This window comes from Amblyomma maculatum, chromosome 8 (genome assembly GCF_055883805.1).
Source record: "Amblyomma maculatum isolate TAMU_Amacu chromosome 8, ASM5588380v1, whole genome shotgun sequence".
NCBI lineage: Eukaryota > Metazoa > Arthropoda > Arachnida > Ixodida > Ixodidae > Amblyomma > Amblyomma maculatum.
Genome location: NC_139351.1, coordinates 15134735 through 15148505, shown reverse-complemented (window position 1 = coordinate 15148505; position 13771 = coordinate 15134735). Strand labels below are relative to the sequence as shown.

General features: G+C 45.8%; 2 protein-coding genes across 2 annotated transcripts in view; one reads left to right on the top strand and one right to left on the bottom strand.

The window, feature by feature from the left end:
• Positions 1-7477: 7477 nt before the first annotated feature.
• On the top strand, positions 7478-9435 carry LOC146180594 (uncharacterized). Its single transcript, XM_084577784.1, has 2 exons — positions 7478-7619; positions 9273-9435. Exons 1-2 carry the CDS (start codon positions 7478-7480, stop codon positions 9398-9400), a joined length of 270 nt encoding a protein of 89 aa, XP_084433910.1. The 3' UTR covers positions 9401-9435.
• Positions 9436-9562: 127 nt separating this feature from the next.
• Positions 9563-13771, bottom strand: part of LOC146180593 (uncharacterized) — a 26014-nt gene continuing 21805 nt past the window's right edge. The window contains exon 3 of the mRNA XM_084577812.1: positions 9563-9735. Coding sequence (XP_084433938.1) covers positions 9584-9735 — 152 coding nt within the window. The 3' untranslated portion in view covers positions 9563-9583. The remainder of the gene's footprint in view (positions 9736-13771) is intronic.

Sequence of the window (13771 nt, the reverse complement as noted above, 5' to 3'; positions counted from 1 at the left end):
TCAGTCTCGTGTTTCATATGCTACTGTCGATATGGACAACTTTAAAAAAAAAAAAAAAAGCTTTCTCGCACGTTCTTTAGCAAAGACAGCAGACGAGTATCTCAACGTACATGGCGCACACTTACATTTTGCGCCTCTGTGAAACAAAACTGATTAATTAGGGATCCAAAGAAAGTGCATAAATTACAGAAACAGAACTCGTAAAAACTTTTCTACATTTAGTGCGTAGCACTATTAGACGCAATCCCGAATGCCTCCGATGTCTGTCCGAAGCCACTCACTTTCTCTCTCTTTGTGAACTTGAAGTGGAGAAAGAAAAGGCGGTGACGCGCGCGTCGAAGGCGTCGCTGGAGCGACATGCTGCGCGCAAACGCCGGCGCCGTGCCGAGAAGACAGATGAAGAAAGGTAAGAGCGATTGGCTAAGCAACGCGCCTATGCCGCAGAATGACGAGCCCGGCGGCGTTCTACAAGTTCAGTGAGCGAGAGTAGTTTCATAGACTCTCTGAATGCCGAAGAATCGTATATGAGTAATGCAGGGCGATATAATTACCACAGAAGAAAGCGCCGTGTAGAAGAGCCACCGGACCGGAGAGAAGAACGGCTTGCTAAAAGAAGAAGGACGTATGCAGAGAAGAAGCAGAGCGTTGTGGTGAACCGAGGCGGCTACATGGCTCAACGACTGGAAGAACAAGAGATGAGAGTCAACGAGTTTGAGTCTGCTACGCGTGAGTTTCAGAAACGCTTCACGAACAATTCGTTTTTAGCTTCGGGGCGTTCGTTGGCCATGTTTGGCGGTAGTAGCCTCGCTGATTAAAGAACATGAGGCACCCGTATAGACTTCGAATTTTAGCGGCCTTCCCTACCAAGAGTCACCACTTTACGGACCACCAAAGCGTGTTCATTGGAATAAACAAACAGTAGAAACCATGTTGTGTCCAGAGTAAATCCTTTAGTTGCACAAAAGGCGCCAAACCACCAGCAGAGCCAAGCGCAGCCAGGGAGGTATTGCTTTCGCAATCACTCAGGCTTAACCAGAGCTAAGCCACAGCTATTTTGTTTTCGTCCTGTTTGAGAAGTAGCGCCTCCCAGGGCTCATCTGTTCTGTCAGGTTCTCCAAATTTAGAGCACTTCCATATACGTGCATAGCGGACATCGCTATGCCCTCGCAACCCTTTTCTCTTTGCTTCGAAACCTTTTTCTTGAAACTACGTGCTCACCATTAGAAGGCAAGAAAGAAAGCAACCATCGAAGGTTTGGAAACTATCCGGGCTCTTCTTTGAGGGATATGAAGAGACGTCGCTAGTGGTTCCCGTAAGCGATTTCTCTTCTGGACCGTCATCGCACAGTGCCAATTATACTTAACGTGAATATGGCTCCGCGTGACCCTGCACGTGCTTTGCAGCATTTCAAATAACCAGGTTGCAAATCAGTGCTGAGTGGCTCACCATTACAGAGACCCAGTAGTGGTTTGTGTTGTCCGCCATTTTTTAGAATTTGCCACTGGTTTGGGTGTAATCATGCGCCGCACATACGCAGCCACGCAGAGCCGTGTTCCCGCTAAGTGTGAATGACATTGTAAATTCAGCGCTTACCGACAGGCAATTTGCTAGTCGCTTGATCGCTACTTCAAAAATTATATATTGCCTCTTTATTCTCCCACATACTAGTTGGCCTCTATCGTAAGCTACCACATTCCACGCAAGCCTGCCATACATTGTTGAAAAAAGCTACAGAAGATTTTATCTCACAGCAAAATTTCTGTGTGGTTTTAACAGTCAACCTGTTGTGACAGCAGAAATTTCATTAGTGACGTCAAAATTTTTGTAGTTACAATTGAGAAGTACTATAGAACTACAGCCTGCAGAAAGGTACGAAAGGAGAACTACAGATCTACAGAGTATTATATATTGTTAAGGTTTATTTACAAAGCGGTTCTGCACCTTAGCCTGATGTGCTAACCAAGATATAGTGAGCTTCCTCTTCTTCCACTTCTATTCCGGAGAGCCTCTTTTTGCACTTCCTTGTTCTCTTCTGTTCGCATGCACCTGTTCTGTTCGCATAAACATACACCTCTCTCTTGTCTGACTGCGTTTTTGTGATTAGGGGAGACTTGTCTGTCCATCCCTTGACATCAATTTTATTGTATGCGAGCTCGAGTCTGTGTGAATTCGAAAAGTCCTTTCTACATTTTTACCAAATTTTGTGTTGTTGTTTTTTTTTACTTTCTGAAAAACATTGTACCGTATTTAAAACTCCGGCCAGCTCGCAAGCTCATTATGCATATCCAAACATTTTGAACGGATATGGCTGAAAGCTGCTAAGCGTCGACAGTGAGCCACACAGCCGTGGGCAAACATTATTTCTCGTCTTTTGTACCCTGCAATAGGTATCTGAATGCCCACAAGAAGTAGAGCCATTCAGGAGGCGGCGGCAGGTGTTTCCAGCATGTCTAGGCTTTGTCGGGTTCTCAGCTGCGTGCGAGGCAACACGTATTGATACTGACCACTTTGCCTCCAAGGAAGCGCCTCCTCCGTTCAATGCCGAGCACAACGAGCGAATAGCTCCTGGAGGTATGCGTGTGCTTGGTGCATTATTTTCATAGTAGGGTCTGGCGTGCGTTTCATACACACAACAGACAGGTGAAGGAGCATAGATAATACGCAAACCTCAACAGTAAGCATGTTCATTCTATTTCCCTTTTTCTGCTATACTTTATTGCAGTTTAAGCGCCATAGCGGAAGGAGTAGTCTTCATACTCTGAATTATTACTGTAAACTGGCGACAAGGTGTGCTCCTTACCCCAGCATATCTTTGATGCACGCTTATTCAGGTAAACAGAATTGCGGTAAACCCTCAGACGCCTTTAGCATTTAATGAGGCCTCGAATCACCTTCTCTACAAGCAGCGGAGGTAGGTAAATGCCTAATTAATTCCTCGAACAGTGAGCATGCATGCATATTTTACTTTACATCTTCTTCGGTAATTTACTGCGAATTGAGGTCAATAGAGAAATCTCCTGCATAATGGCCGCCTTGACTTTAAACCGGCTGAATTGGAAATGTGATATCCTTATTCTGGTAAATTTGTGAGTAACGAGTTTATTCGGGTCAATGGAACTGCGCTGCCATCGCAGTCAGCATCATTCTTTAACGATGACTACAGCGCTCAATGTATCCGTCACCTTTATCCTTTAGGAGCGGCAACAGTGTCTGAACAGCTCATTGGCTCTCTTTATCGCTCATGTAGCATATTTAGAGGAATATACATGTCTTGTTTTTTGCATATCGAGCATATATTTTTGGTGCGCAGTTAGCAGTAACAAACCTATTGTGATGTTCTTTTTTTTTTTCAAATTTCGCGCTAGCGCACCGCGAACACTTACGATATGGGTTAGGGGAGTAGTACTGAAATCTTGTCAAAGTATTGTGCTTGATTCTTTAGCTAATACGCCAACACCAGAAATGGAATTTATCTGGCAGAAAACGAACTTGTATTCCGTTCGGTGAACACTTTTTTGTCACGGAAACTGTACACCCCACCATGAGCCAAGAAACTTTTTTCCTTTAAGAACTACAAAGCTGCATCAAAAATACGATAAAATATTCTGTTGTCGTGTATTAGTTTCCTACCGTTCTACGGTTTTTTTTTTCTGTCGTACTTTTTTATAATATGTTGTTATGTAGTACTGTTGTAACCATACAGAAACTTTTTATGTTACTACAGAAATTTCTGTTGTCGCAACACGTTCACTGTCAAAACCCGCCCCGAATGTTTTGACGTCAAAGAATTTTCTTTGTTGTTTTTCTGACCGGGTGGCTTGACAGAAGCAGACACTCGCCGAAGGTTCTGGAAAAAACTAAAGAAATGACTTCTGGTCGCTCATACGAGAAGAGAAATACGGAACGGTTTACTATAATGAGGGGATTTTTCGAAAAGAGCGGATGTATAACCCTGGGAGGTTACCTAATGTCCGGCTAATCTTATGTGCCGTTCATATTTTATATTTATTTATTTTTTCCTTCGCACTGTAAATTTTTTGCTTCTGTATTATACCACCGTCTCCTTTTGTAACGCGTGAATTGTTCATTGCATACTGCATGAACCGTCGCTGCTGTAATCGTCGACTTTTACGGGTGGCGAAGCCTATCAGGCGGCCATTGCGAACTGCTTTTTTTTGTCACCCACTCTGTTTCTAAGATAAAAGCGGAACATTCATTCATTCATCCATTTAATAATTCATTCGTTCGTCCGTCCGTCCGTCCGTCAGTTCGTTCGTTCGTTCTTTCGTTCGTTCATTCATTCATTCATTCATTCATTCATTCATTCATTCATTCATTCATTCATTCATTCATTCATTCATTCATTCGGCGGCGCCATTTCAGTGTTGCGTGATCTTTTCCTTGAATTTCCTTATTTCGTCGGCGCAGGCAGCATCAGCATCACGACCTTGGATCTTTTAGACGACACCTGGATAGATAACTATGTCAGCGGGGTTCTTTAGCAACAATACCTAGGTTATCGTAGCTTACGTGAAGACACATGGGTCACGTGAACGTCGTAGTCATAAAAAGTGCATGCAAGGTTTTAATTCACCCAATGGGTATAGGGTACAGGAGTCAGCATCTTTGGACATGTCGTAGTTCGCTGTGGCGGGGCACAGGCGCGCTGTTCCTGTGTCTACAATGTCTGGACTAGACAGCTTTCTCGTATCAGGCTTTCTCCGGCTTCTTTCACTTCTGCTGCTCTGCTTTTTGTACTCGAGCATATCTTGAACGCGCGGTTGAACAGCATGGAAGGGAGCGACCAGCGGCTTAGGCTCACTGAGATGGGATGGTGGAAAGTTTAAGTACCTTACAATGTAAGCGTAGATTCCAGAGAACGCGATGCGTGTTCCGCGCGGACGTCAAGAGAAGCGATGTGGTTACTCGATGTTTTGTGCTAGAATGACCTGCATGCTTTGCTGGAATCTGATGAGGTGTGAACGGAAACTTTGTACGTCTAGCAGTTGCTGATACATAGTCCACAGTCGACATTAAGTAGCAACAATTAAGCTGTGACAGCTGGTTAAACGAAGAAAGCGCTGCTGATTGTATGCACTCTATGGCATGGTTATACACATACAACTGAAACAGGAGCACCCATGACTGTTCGAAATGTCACTCTGTAAAGGACAATATTGCATTTTTACTATGTATTAGACCGACAGAAGAGCAGGAATATGCAGAGGTCGTCAGTTTTCATCTGGGTTCGCTCAGACAATGCCGAGTCTTTTTTCACAACTTTCTTGTGACACTCTGATGCAAAACCCACAGGCACTTCGGGACATCCCCTAAAATAGTAGACGAACGCCGCTCCTACTTCGAGTTATTGACTATTTGCTCTTCTCCTACCATCTGATCTCCTGACCGTCCTGGTTAGCACCGGAAAGGCTGTGGTCTCGGGTTCGATTCCCGGATAAAGGCGATATTTTTTTTAATATGGAATTTCTGAAAAAGTTGTATAGCTTTTCTTTTTAGCCGTTTGGCTGCACTTGAGTGGATGTCAGTGAGTAATTACTCCCTTACTGCACTGATGCGAACATCTAACCATACCGTGACTTGGCCGTCATCGATGGAGACATCGTTTAACTTTCCGAGGTCGCGTACCGCACGTGCGTAGCAGTCCCATGAGCCGCTGAATTCCAATTTTGGACGAAGTGGTATATCTGACCTATACACCAATAGTACGCCGCAGATGGCAGGAGCAGCCCCATTGTGGCACAGCAACCGGTGCTAGATGTAGTAACCAACTGGGGGAGACGTATTTGAACGTATTTTGGGTTTTTTCTGAATGCACCTAGATAGAAGCTTGTTACCTTCGCTGACGCCTAGAATCCTGCGTACCCCATGTTCAATGAAGACCCCTACAGATAGACTATCGGAACAGTCATGATAGCCTCCTTTTCAGTTCTAGGTGCTTAAACTGTCCTAAAATGCATAAATTCCAAAGCACTTCCTTGCCTTGCCCCCCCCCCCCCCCCCCCCCCCCCCCCCCGCTGCAGCTTTATATTCTTTAGGGCGACGATCGAAAACAGCGTTACTACCCGGCAAGACGTGCAAAGGTCAGTCATCGCATTTCATTAAGCCCAAGCGCTCAGTGGTTTTGGCACTGTTCAACCCCGCTTTCAAAATTTGCTCCAATGCGAAACGAATAATAAGAGGAACAAAGCAAGACAGACAACACCTGATACGAAAGGGCTAATCCAGCATTGATACTGCTGTCACAGGATCAGCACATCACTGACCCGGCAAGCCGAATTGTGACACGACGAAAGAAGCTGGCGGCTATGCCATATACCCGTGAAGTGAGTGAAAACCTTGCTGACATTTTTTCTTCATGCCATATTCGCGAGGACTTTGTCCCATTATGAAACTGCGACGTCTCTTGATCAAGGACAATATTGACACAGCTCCAGAGTACTAGGGGTTTGCAACAAGTTGCTCTGCCGTGATTGTGACATTGCCTACATTGACACTAGAAGAAATTAAATAGAAAGCTGAAGCAGCACAAATACGATGCCACCCAAGCCAGAACTCACTCAAAATCTTTAGCGGAACATTATCAAAATATTGATCATGCCATCTGCTGTGGCGCTGCAAGTGAGATTAGCAAAAAAAAATTATTGCCATAAGTCTTGCTTATGACATCCGTGTACATTCAATCAACGCCACTTAAGATTAGCCAGATACCAGACAATCTTCTAGAGATATAATTCCACCCCTTTCAAAATTCCCTCTACAAAATGAGCCTTGGCGTCATTCTCTTCTTTGCGATTAAAACAACCCTATAAGCGCCAAAACGTCAATCGTTTATTTTTTTTTTTCGAACTTTTTTCTAATATATTTGGTGAGTTTTTGTTCTTGTCAAGTGAGTTATAACTTCCATTTTTAGGTGAGATTTCTTGGAATTCTTGTTCCACCTGCATGTCTTTTGCCAAATTTTGTCCATCCTTTCTCACAAAAAATCAACCTTAGTAACAAGGCGGGAGCATTCTTTAATTACTTGCTTATTATTTAAAACATATGACGATAGCATATCATTAGGAAAGAATGGCCGACTTGCCATCTAAGCAGACGGCTGCGCACCTCAGATAGTGGAATCAGATTTACGTCAAGCTTGCGGTGCTAGAAGCGTGCTTCGTCGTCTATCTTGCGTTGTCTGCCACGTGGAAAGATTTCGTCGCACCAGACAGCATAGTACTAAGCTAGGACGAGAACAGAGGTATGTGAAGTCTAATACCTATTGTACCCTGCTGTCATCGCAGAGTAGCTTTGACCAGTTTGGAGTTTAGACTCTTAAGCATAGATATCAGCGAATGATGTCTTTACACGGCTTCAAAGCCATTCATCTGCGCAGATATTAAGCAAATACAGGGAAATGAGGCAAGCGGTCGTAGGAGCTGCAATCGTCCACGTCGCCGTATTGATCTTCGGCCCCATGGGTGTCGAGCTGAAGCACTGCTACAAGGACTTCTGCAAGCAGGTTGTCTGCACACCCATCAGCCCCAGCGAGTGCAATGGCAAGGTGGTGCCCAAGGCCAGCGACTGCGGATGCTGCGACTACTGTGTCAAACAGCTGGGTGAGTAAGGTCCAGAAACGCCGCCCACGAATAACGAGTAAAGAGCAGCTAAAGAGAAGAAGAGAGTTGCAATGCTAGCAACTTTTCATTCGATTCTCTGAGCCTTACATACGCGGCAAGGAAAAGCAGGTTCTGAAAGCTCTTTAAAATTCTCGTTGATGGGGCACTAATGCAGACAGGCGTTTACCGGATGGCTTTTCGCGTGAGTTATTCATAAATTCTGGCTGTCCAGGACCGCTTAATGCTGTTCACTTTGACGCGCATGAATGCACAGGTCAGTACTTGCACGAGGTTACAAAACTATTGTTTCCTGTATCATTTTAAGCACTAGTTTACGGTACCGTTTCTTCGACCGTTTCCGTCGTCAATTACGCACATCAATTACGCACGTTTACGAAAGAAACCAATAGGCGGCTCACGAGGACGTTCGTCTCTGTCGGCCGCATGTGAAGGAGCAGGAAAAAAAAGATCAAGAAAGTCGTTGGACGGTATCTCCAGAAGAGGGGAGAGGCAGGGCGGTTGGAAGGTAGAGCTCGCGTTTTGCCCTATAGTCTTGCATCAAATCACTGAAGATACGCATGGGCTCGCTTGAAGAACCCGGCCTCGGGGTCCAGCGTCGCCCAGTTTTCAAGATCCCTCGGTTGGTCATTCGCGGCATCGTTGCTGGGATTACCGGAGCGCGCAGGCAGTCTGTTTCCAAGCCCTAAAAGCCTTCCTGCCTCTGCGCTGTTGCATTGAAGCGCCCAGTGATCTCGTCGCCCGCCAGCCATGTTGCGACCAATCAACGCATGTGCGCTCGTGGCACGCAGTATAAGGTTGCAGGAAGCGGCATAAGCAGTGTTAAATATCTCTATTATGCATGTGACAGCGCTATCATTCTCGCATTTTCTATTTGATTGCGTATTTTAGCCCTTGCCTTAAGGCAATATTTCATAACCAGCCTCCACCTTTCGTGCACGCTTATTAAGAATTCGTTTGCAAGTGCTCTGCACCTGTGCAACAGGCGTCATGCCCGTGATATACACTTTGCATTAGTTGCCTGCACACCCCCCTGGTCTCAAATAACAAATTTCCCTCGGCCCTCACAATTTAAGGGTCATTTTGCCTCCACTATATACATTTTACTCGCAAACCAAATTACGGATTAGGAACACTGCTCACACACATGAATTCCGGCAGGGAAGAGTCTAGACATGGTAAATACACCTGTAATTTTCTCTTCATAAGTAATTTTCGCTCGGGGTGCAAGATGTGGCTTCATTAAGGCATCTAGGTAACTTTATGCATTGAGTGGCATAAACCGGAATACATTTATTGGTGCTTGCTTATATGTAGCGGTAAGGTTCTCAAACCTCGGTACCTTTAGTATTTAAGCCTTATACTAAAGAATTTTTTTTTCTTTTGTAAAATGTAGTTCAATGCTGCCCCCCATCCCCCCCCCCCCCCCCCCCGCACGGTGGAAAATAAAAACACTCCACAATATTGATCTACAATGACCAAACTACTTCGGAAAGTTTGGTCCTTTCATTACTGTAATCGACAGGACGTGAAACATTTTTTTTTTTTGCTTTCTAATCAGTTTGTGCTCTTGATACATTTGTCGGCACACCCGGTTCACAAGCTGTCCTTTTTCTTTTTCACTTTCCCTTTCAGATGAAGGCGAAATCTGCTTCTCTTTCACCCAGTTCGGCATGGCGCGTTGGGGCGAGTGCAGGGAAGGCCTCAAGTGCAACAAAACAATATCCCGCTGCGACAAAAACCTCACAAGACCGCTCCTGTGAAGATTCGCGCCCAAGACACACAAAGCACTTGGCGACTGCCCGCAATGTCTCACAATTTTCGGATGAATACCTTTTTTTTTTTTCGCTCTTTTTATGGATGGGAAGGTGTCGGAAAGTCGAGGCTCTCGGCTGGTGTGAATAATGAAACAAGTTTTCAGGCGCTAACTCTACTTTTTTTTTTTTTTACTGTAGGCTGTTGATTGTCTGCTGTGTGTCGTGTTGAATGAACGGATGCGTGCAGATGAAAGTTTTCGGATCGCAGACCAATCCAGGACTGCACATTTTTTGTTGCGGTAAGCCCAGGAGTATATAGGAGATGCATGACTGTCCCACACCTGCAATGAAAACAACAACAAAAAAAAGCTCATGACAGGTAGCTAATCAAAGCCACTTTCACTGGTTATTAGTTTAAAATTTCTGTAAACACAACATAAATCGTTTACGAAGATCTAGAGGGACCTGAAGAAATGTTAACGTGAATGGAGATGTCAACATTAAAAAGCAAGTTGGGAGAGATGTGCATAAAAGAACTTTTAGACAGGCTAGATGGTTTTCAGCTTCAAACGGCATTCTTAGCGCAAAAAAACACACACGCACACACACGTGTCAATCCTTTTCTCTCGTGTGCGTGTGTGTTTTTTTGCGCTAAGAATGCCGTCTGAAGAGAGATGTGCAGGGCCTAAAATAGAACTAATTCTGCCAAAACAAGAAGTGTAAAGCGATTGAAAGATATAACATATCATACGGGCATCAGGGGTACACAATAGTAATTATCATTGGTGATTACGGCAAAACATTATATATATATATATATATGTGTGTGTGTGTGTGAAGGAAAGAAGCCGACAGTCGGCGAGGCCAAGGAAAGCCCTGGGGATTGTATTGTCTTTTTTTTTTAATTTTTACTTCATAATCACGTAAATTAGTAATGTAATGTGTTTAGGGGAAATATAAATAAACACAAAGTAGAAAGAAAAACAACGTGCCGATGGTGGGAACCGAACCGACGACCTCCGAATAACGCGTTCGGTGCTCTTCCAACTGAGCTACATCGACCGCTGTCCCCCCTGCTACTTTCTTGGGTATTACTGTTGTCTGTATACGAACCTTGAGAGTGTTCACCACCGCCACCCTCAACTATAGCGGTGGGCGTGGAACGGCCTTTGTTACCGCCAGCGTCACGTAGAACGTGATCACGAGTGAGGGCGAAAGCTGTGCTAGAACCCTCTTACGCTACCTATAGCTTCAAGACTGCCAGAACCGAGACCCCCGTAAGCTACAAGCAGAAAAATGAAGGGGAAATGAGGGTACTCGTTATAATACATGAAGGAAAGAAGCCGACAGTCGGCGAGGCCAAGGAAAGCATTGGGGATTGTACTGTCTCTTTTTTTTTAATTTTTACTTCATAATCACGTAAATTAGTAATGTAATGTGTTTAGGGGAAAGATAAATAAACACAAAGTAGAAAGAAAAACAACGTGCCGATGGTGGGAACCGAACCCACGACCTCCGAATAACGCGTCCGGTCACGCAACTTTCCGATTATCTATTTTATTCTAACAACAGTTTCGGACGGTGGACCGTCCTTCTTCGGGGTAGAATTTCACATTCTCAATTCTACTCTGCAGAGTCACGTCGGTTAAGGGTGAAACAACGTAGTCGCCATCAGCAAGGGAGGGAAAAGGCTTCTGGTGGTAGAAGAGTAAATGTAGCGGAGCGGAGATGGAGCGTTGAAGTTGCAGGAGCTTTGTTGTCAGGACTGTGCGGCAGGTCTAGATGAAGTAGTCCAGAAGAACAGTCAAAGAGAGCGGAGATTGCAGTTAATAATTCGAGGCCTATTATAACCTCTTGAGGGCAACTGGTGAGGACTAAATGACACAGGGATGTGGCGGTCGGCAAAGTTAATTCTCGCAGTACACATACTAATCAATGTAGCTGTGCTGCCGTCAGCAACGCGAATGGTGGATGAGGTAGCGGGTGCGAGAACTTTCTTGAGGTGTAGGCGTAGATCTGAGAACAGAAATGTGGGCGCCGGTGCCAATAAGGGTAAAACCTGGGGCTCCTTCAACAAGTATATCAACAAGATTTCGTCTGGGTGCGCAGGTCAATACTGTGTTTTCGGTCCCAGTCGATAATGCAGCGTCACTCCCGGGCGCTGCACTCGCTAGTATCCCTAGTAGGTGCCGGCGTATGATGGGGAGGAGCTGAGACGAGGTACCAATGAACGGGAGCGACGAGGCCGTATAGATGAAGATCGGCTGGAGCGACGGACACTTGAGACGGCTTCGGTGCGAGGTTCATCTGGGTGAGAAGGGAAATGTCAGGTCCATCATATGCGGGGCGGAGCTCTTCAGGTTGGGTACGGAAGCGTCGAGGTTCATAGTAGCACCGATGGTCAGCGTAGTAATAATAACAAGGGGTGGGGAAGGTGCGACTGCGGCAATAACGTGAAGTGCGGCCGGCTCGACAGCAAATAAAACAAGTTGGCCTGTCGTATGAGGCGCGACACTCTGCAGGATTGCGACTAACGTAGCGACGTGGGGGAGCTTGGCTAGTGCTTGCAGCAGCCACTACTGGAACAGGATGCGATGGTGACGAGGGCGGCACGGAGGTGGAGGAGAGACCGACGTTGGCAAGCTGCTGGCGGACAAAGCATGTATCATGGCCACGGTGTCGGGCAGTGGAGATGGGAGTGGTGCGGGAGCTAAGGCTTCGAGTCCTCGCCTGACGATCCGAGTCATGGCCGTGGAATGAGAAGGCTGTTGTAGAGGGGCCAGATCATCGCTGGATGATGTAGCTGCCGTGTTCTGGAGGCGCTCAGCGATGTACCAGACATCGTTGTTTAGCCTGCTAGAATCTTCGGCAGACTTGAAGCACCGAGTCGACGGTAGCGCACTCGATAGAGAAGAGGATATTGAAAGCATCCGCGATACCCTTGAGGATATGCCCTACCTTTTCACTTTCTGGAAAGAAGCTGTTAACCTTGCGACACATCGCGAGCACGTCTTGAATGTAGGCAAAGTAGGACTTCATGGGGTATCGGACGCGAGACGAAAGTTCTGTTTTAGCTACGAGAGCCCTCCCAACTGGCATCCCGAACAGGTCCTCAAGCTTCTGCTTGCAGATTTCCCAGGTCGCAAGCTCTTATTCGTGATTCTGGAACCACGTGCGAGCTGTTCCCGCCAAATACAAAAATGAGGTTAGCCAGCACAATGGTCGCGTCCCAGTGGTTGTTCTTGCTGCAGCGCTCGTGCTCATCCAGCCAATCGTCAACAACTGGCTTGTCTTCGACACTAAATATGGGAAGGTGGCGGAGTTTCGTGAGGACTAGTGGCTGAGCCGATGTTGCTGTGGTGGTATGGGGCTGCCTCGGAGGTCATAGTGGCCGTTGTTGGCGTTGTGATCCCAGGTAGGTGGCGGCCACTGAACCAAACCAGCTTTTGGCTGCTTAAATGGACTTATCTGTGAACACGGGGATCTTTAGTCACCTTCACCTAAATGATACGTGGCAAGGTTAGTCTAAGAAGCACAACAGCTCCTGACACAGCACACATAAACAGAGCAGCGCCAACTTTCTCCTAGAACCAACCGTTGCTATCAAGGAAGAAGAAGAATCACTTCGTCTTCAGTCTCTGTGATCTTCGTCTTCTGCCTTCTACCATCATATATATGTAACAATTTATATACATACATACGTATGTATATATATATATATATATATACCGGGTGTCCCAGCTAACTTGAACCAAGGGGTACAAAATAATATATTTGAGGTAGGTCAGTGAAACCAATTGCATTCAACTGCCAGCCTCCTTGCGCACTACACGCATTTTTTTTGTTTTGCAATTACTTAATTAGCTAATTATGGTAATTTATCTGATTTATTAAATATCGACTTTAGACTAAACATGCAAATTGGAAAGCTGTAGAGCACCTTCAGAAACCCCCATTTCATTAATTGCGATAAAGAAAGTTTCACGTGTACCTTTTTTTCCGGGCTCGGAAGAAAGCCCGCGAATTACAAATAATACCACGTGACTAGTGCATTTGTGCGCCGCGATTGTGCTGCTCTCAGTCGTGGTTTGAGCGAACGAAATCAGCTGCGGCCGTGTCTTCTTGGCCCCGTTAAAGCGGCAGGCCAATATGCCTGCGATGGCTTCTTCGCCCGCGTCAAACAGCCGGCCCACGTGACGGTGCAGTAGCAGCGAGAGCGGCGAGCCGACACCACCGACATTCTAACAAGGCCTCCTTCTCTCCCATCAGCGAACGTCACGACAAACAAATGAGCGATAAGGTATCAGCCACTGAATCTGCGCATACAGGCTTGGGTAAAGGGGCGAGATGACATCATGTGACTCGACTAAAATTAGC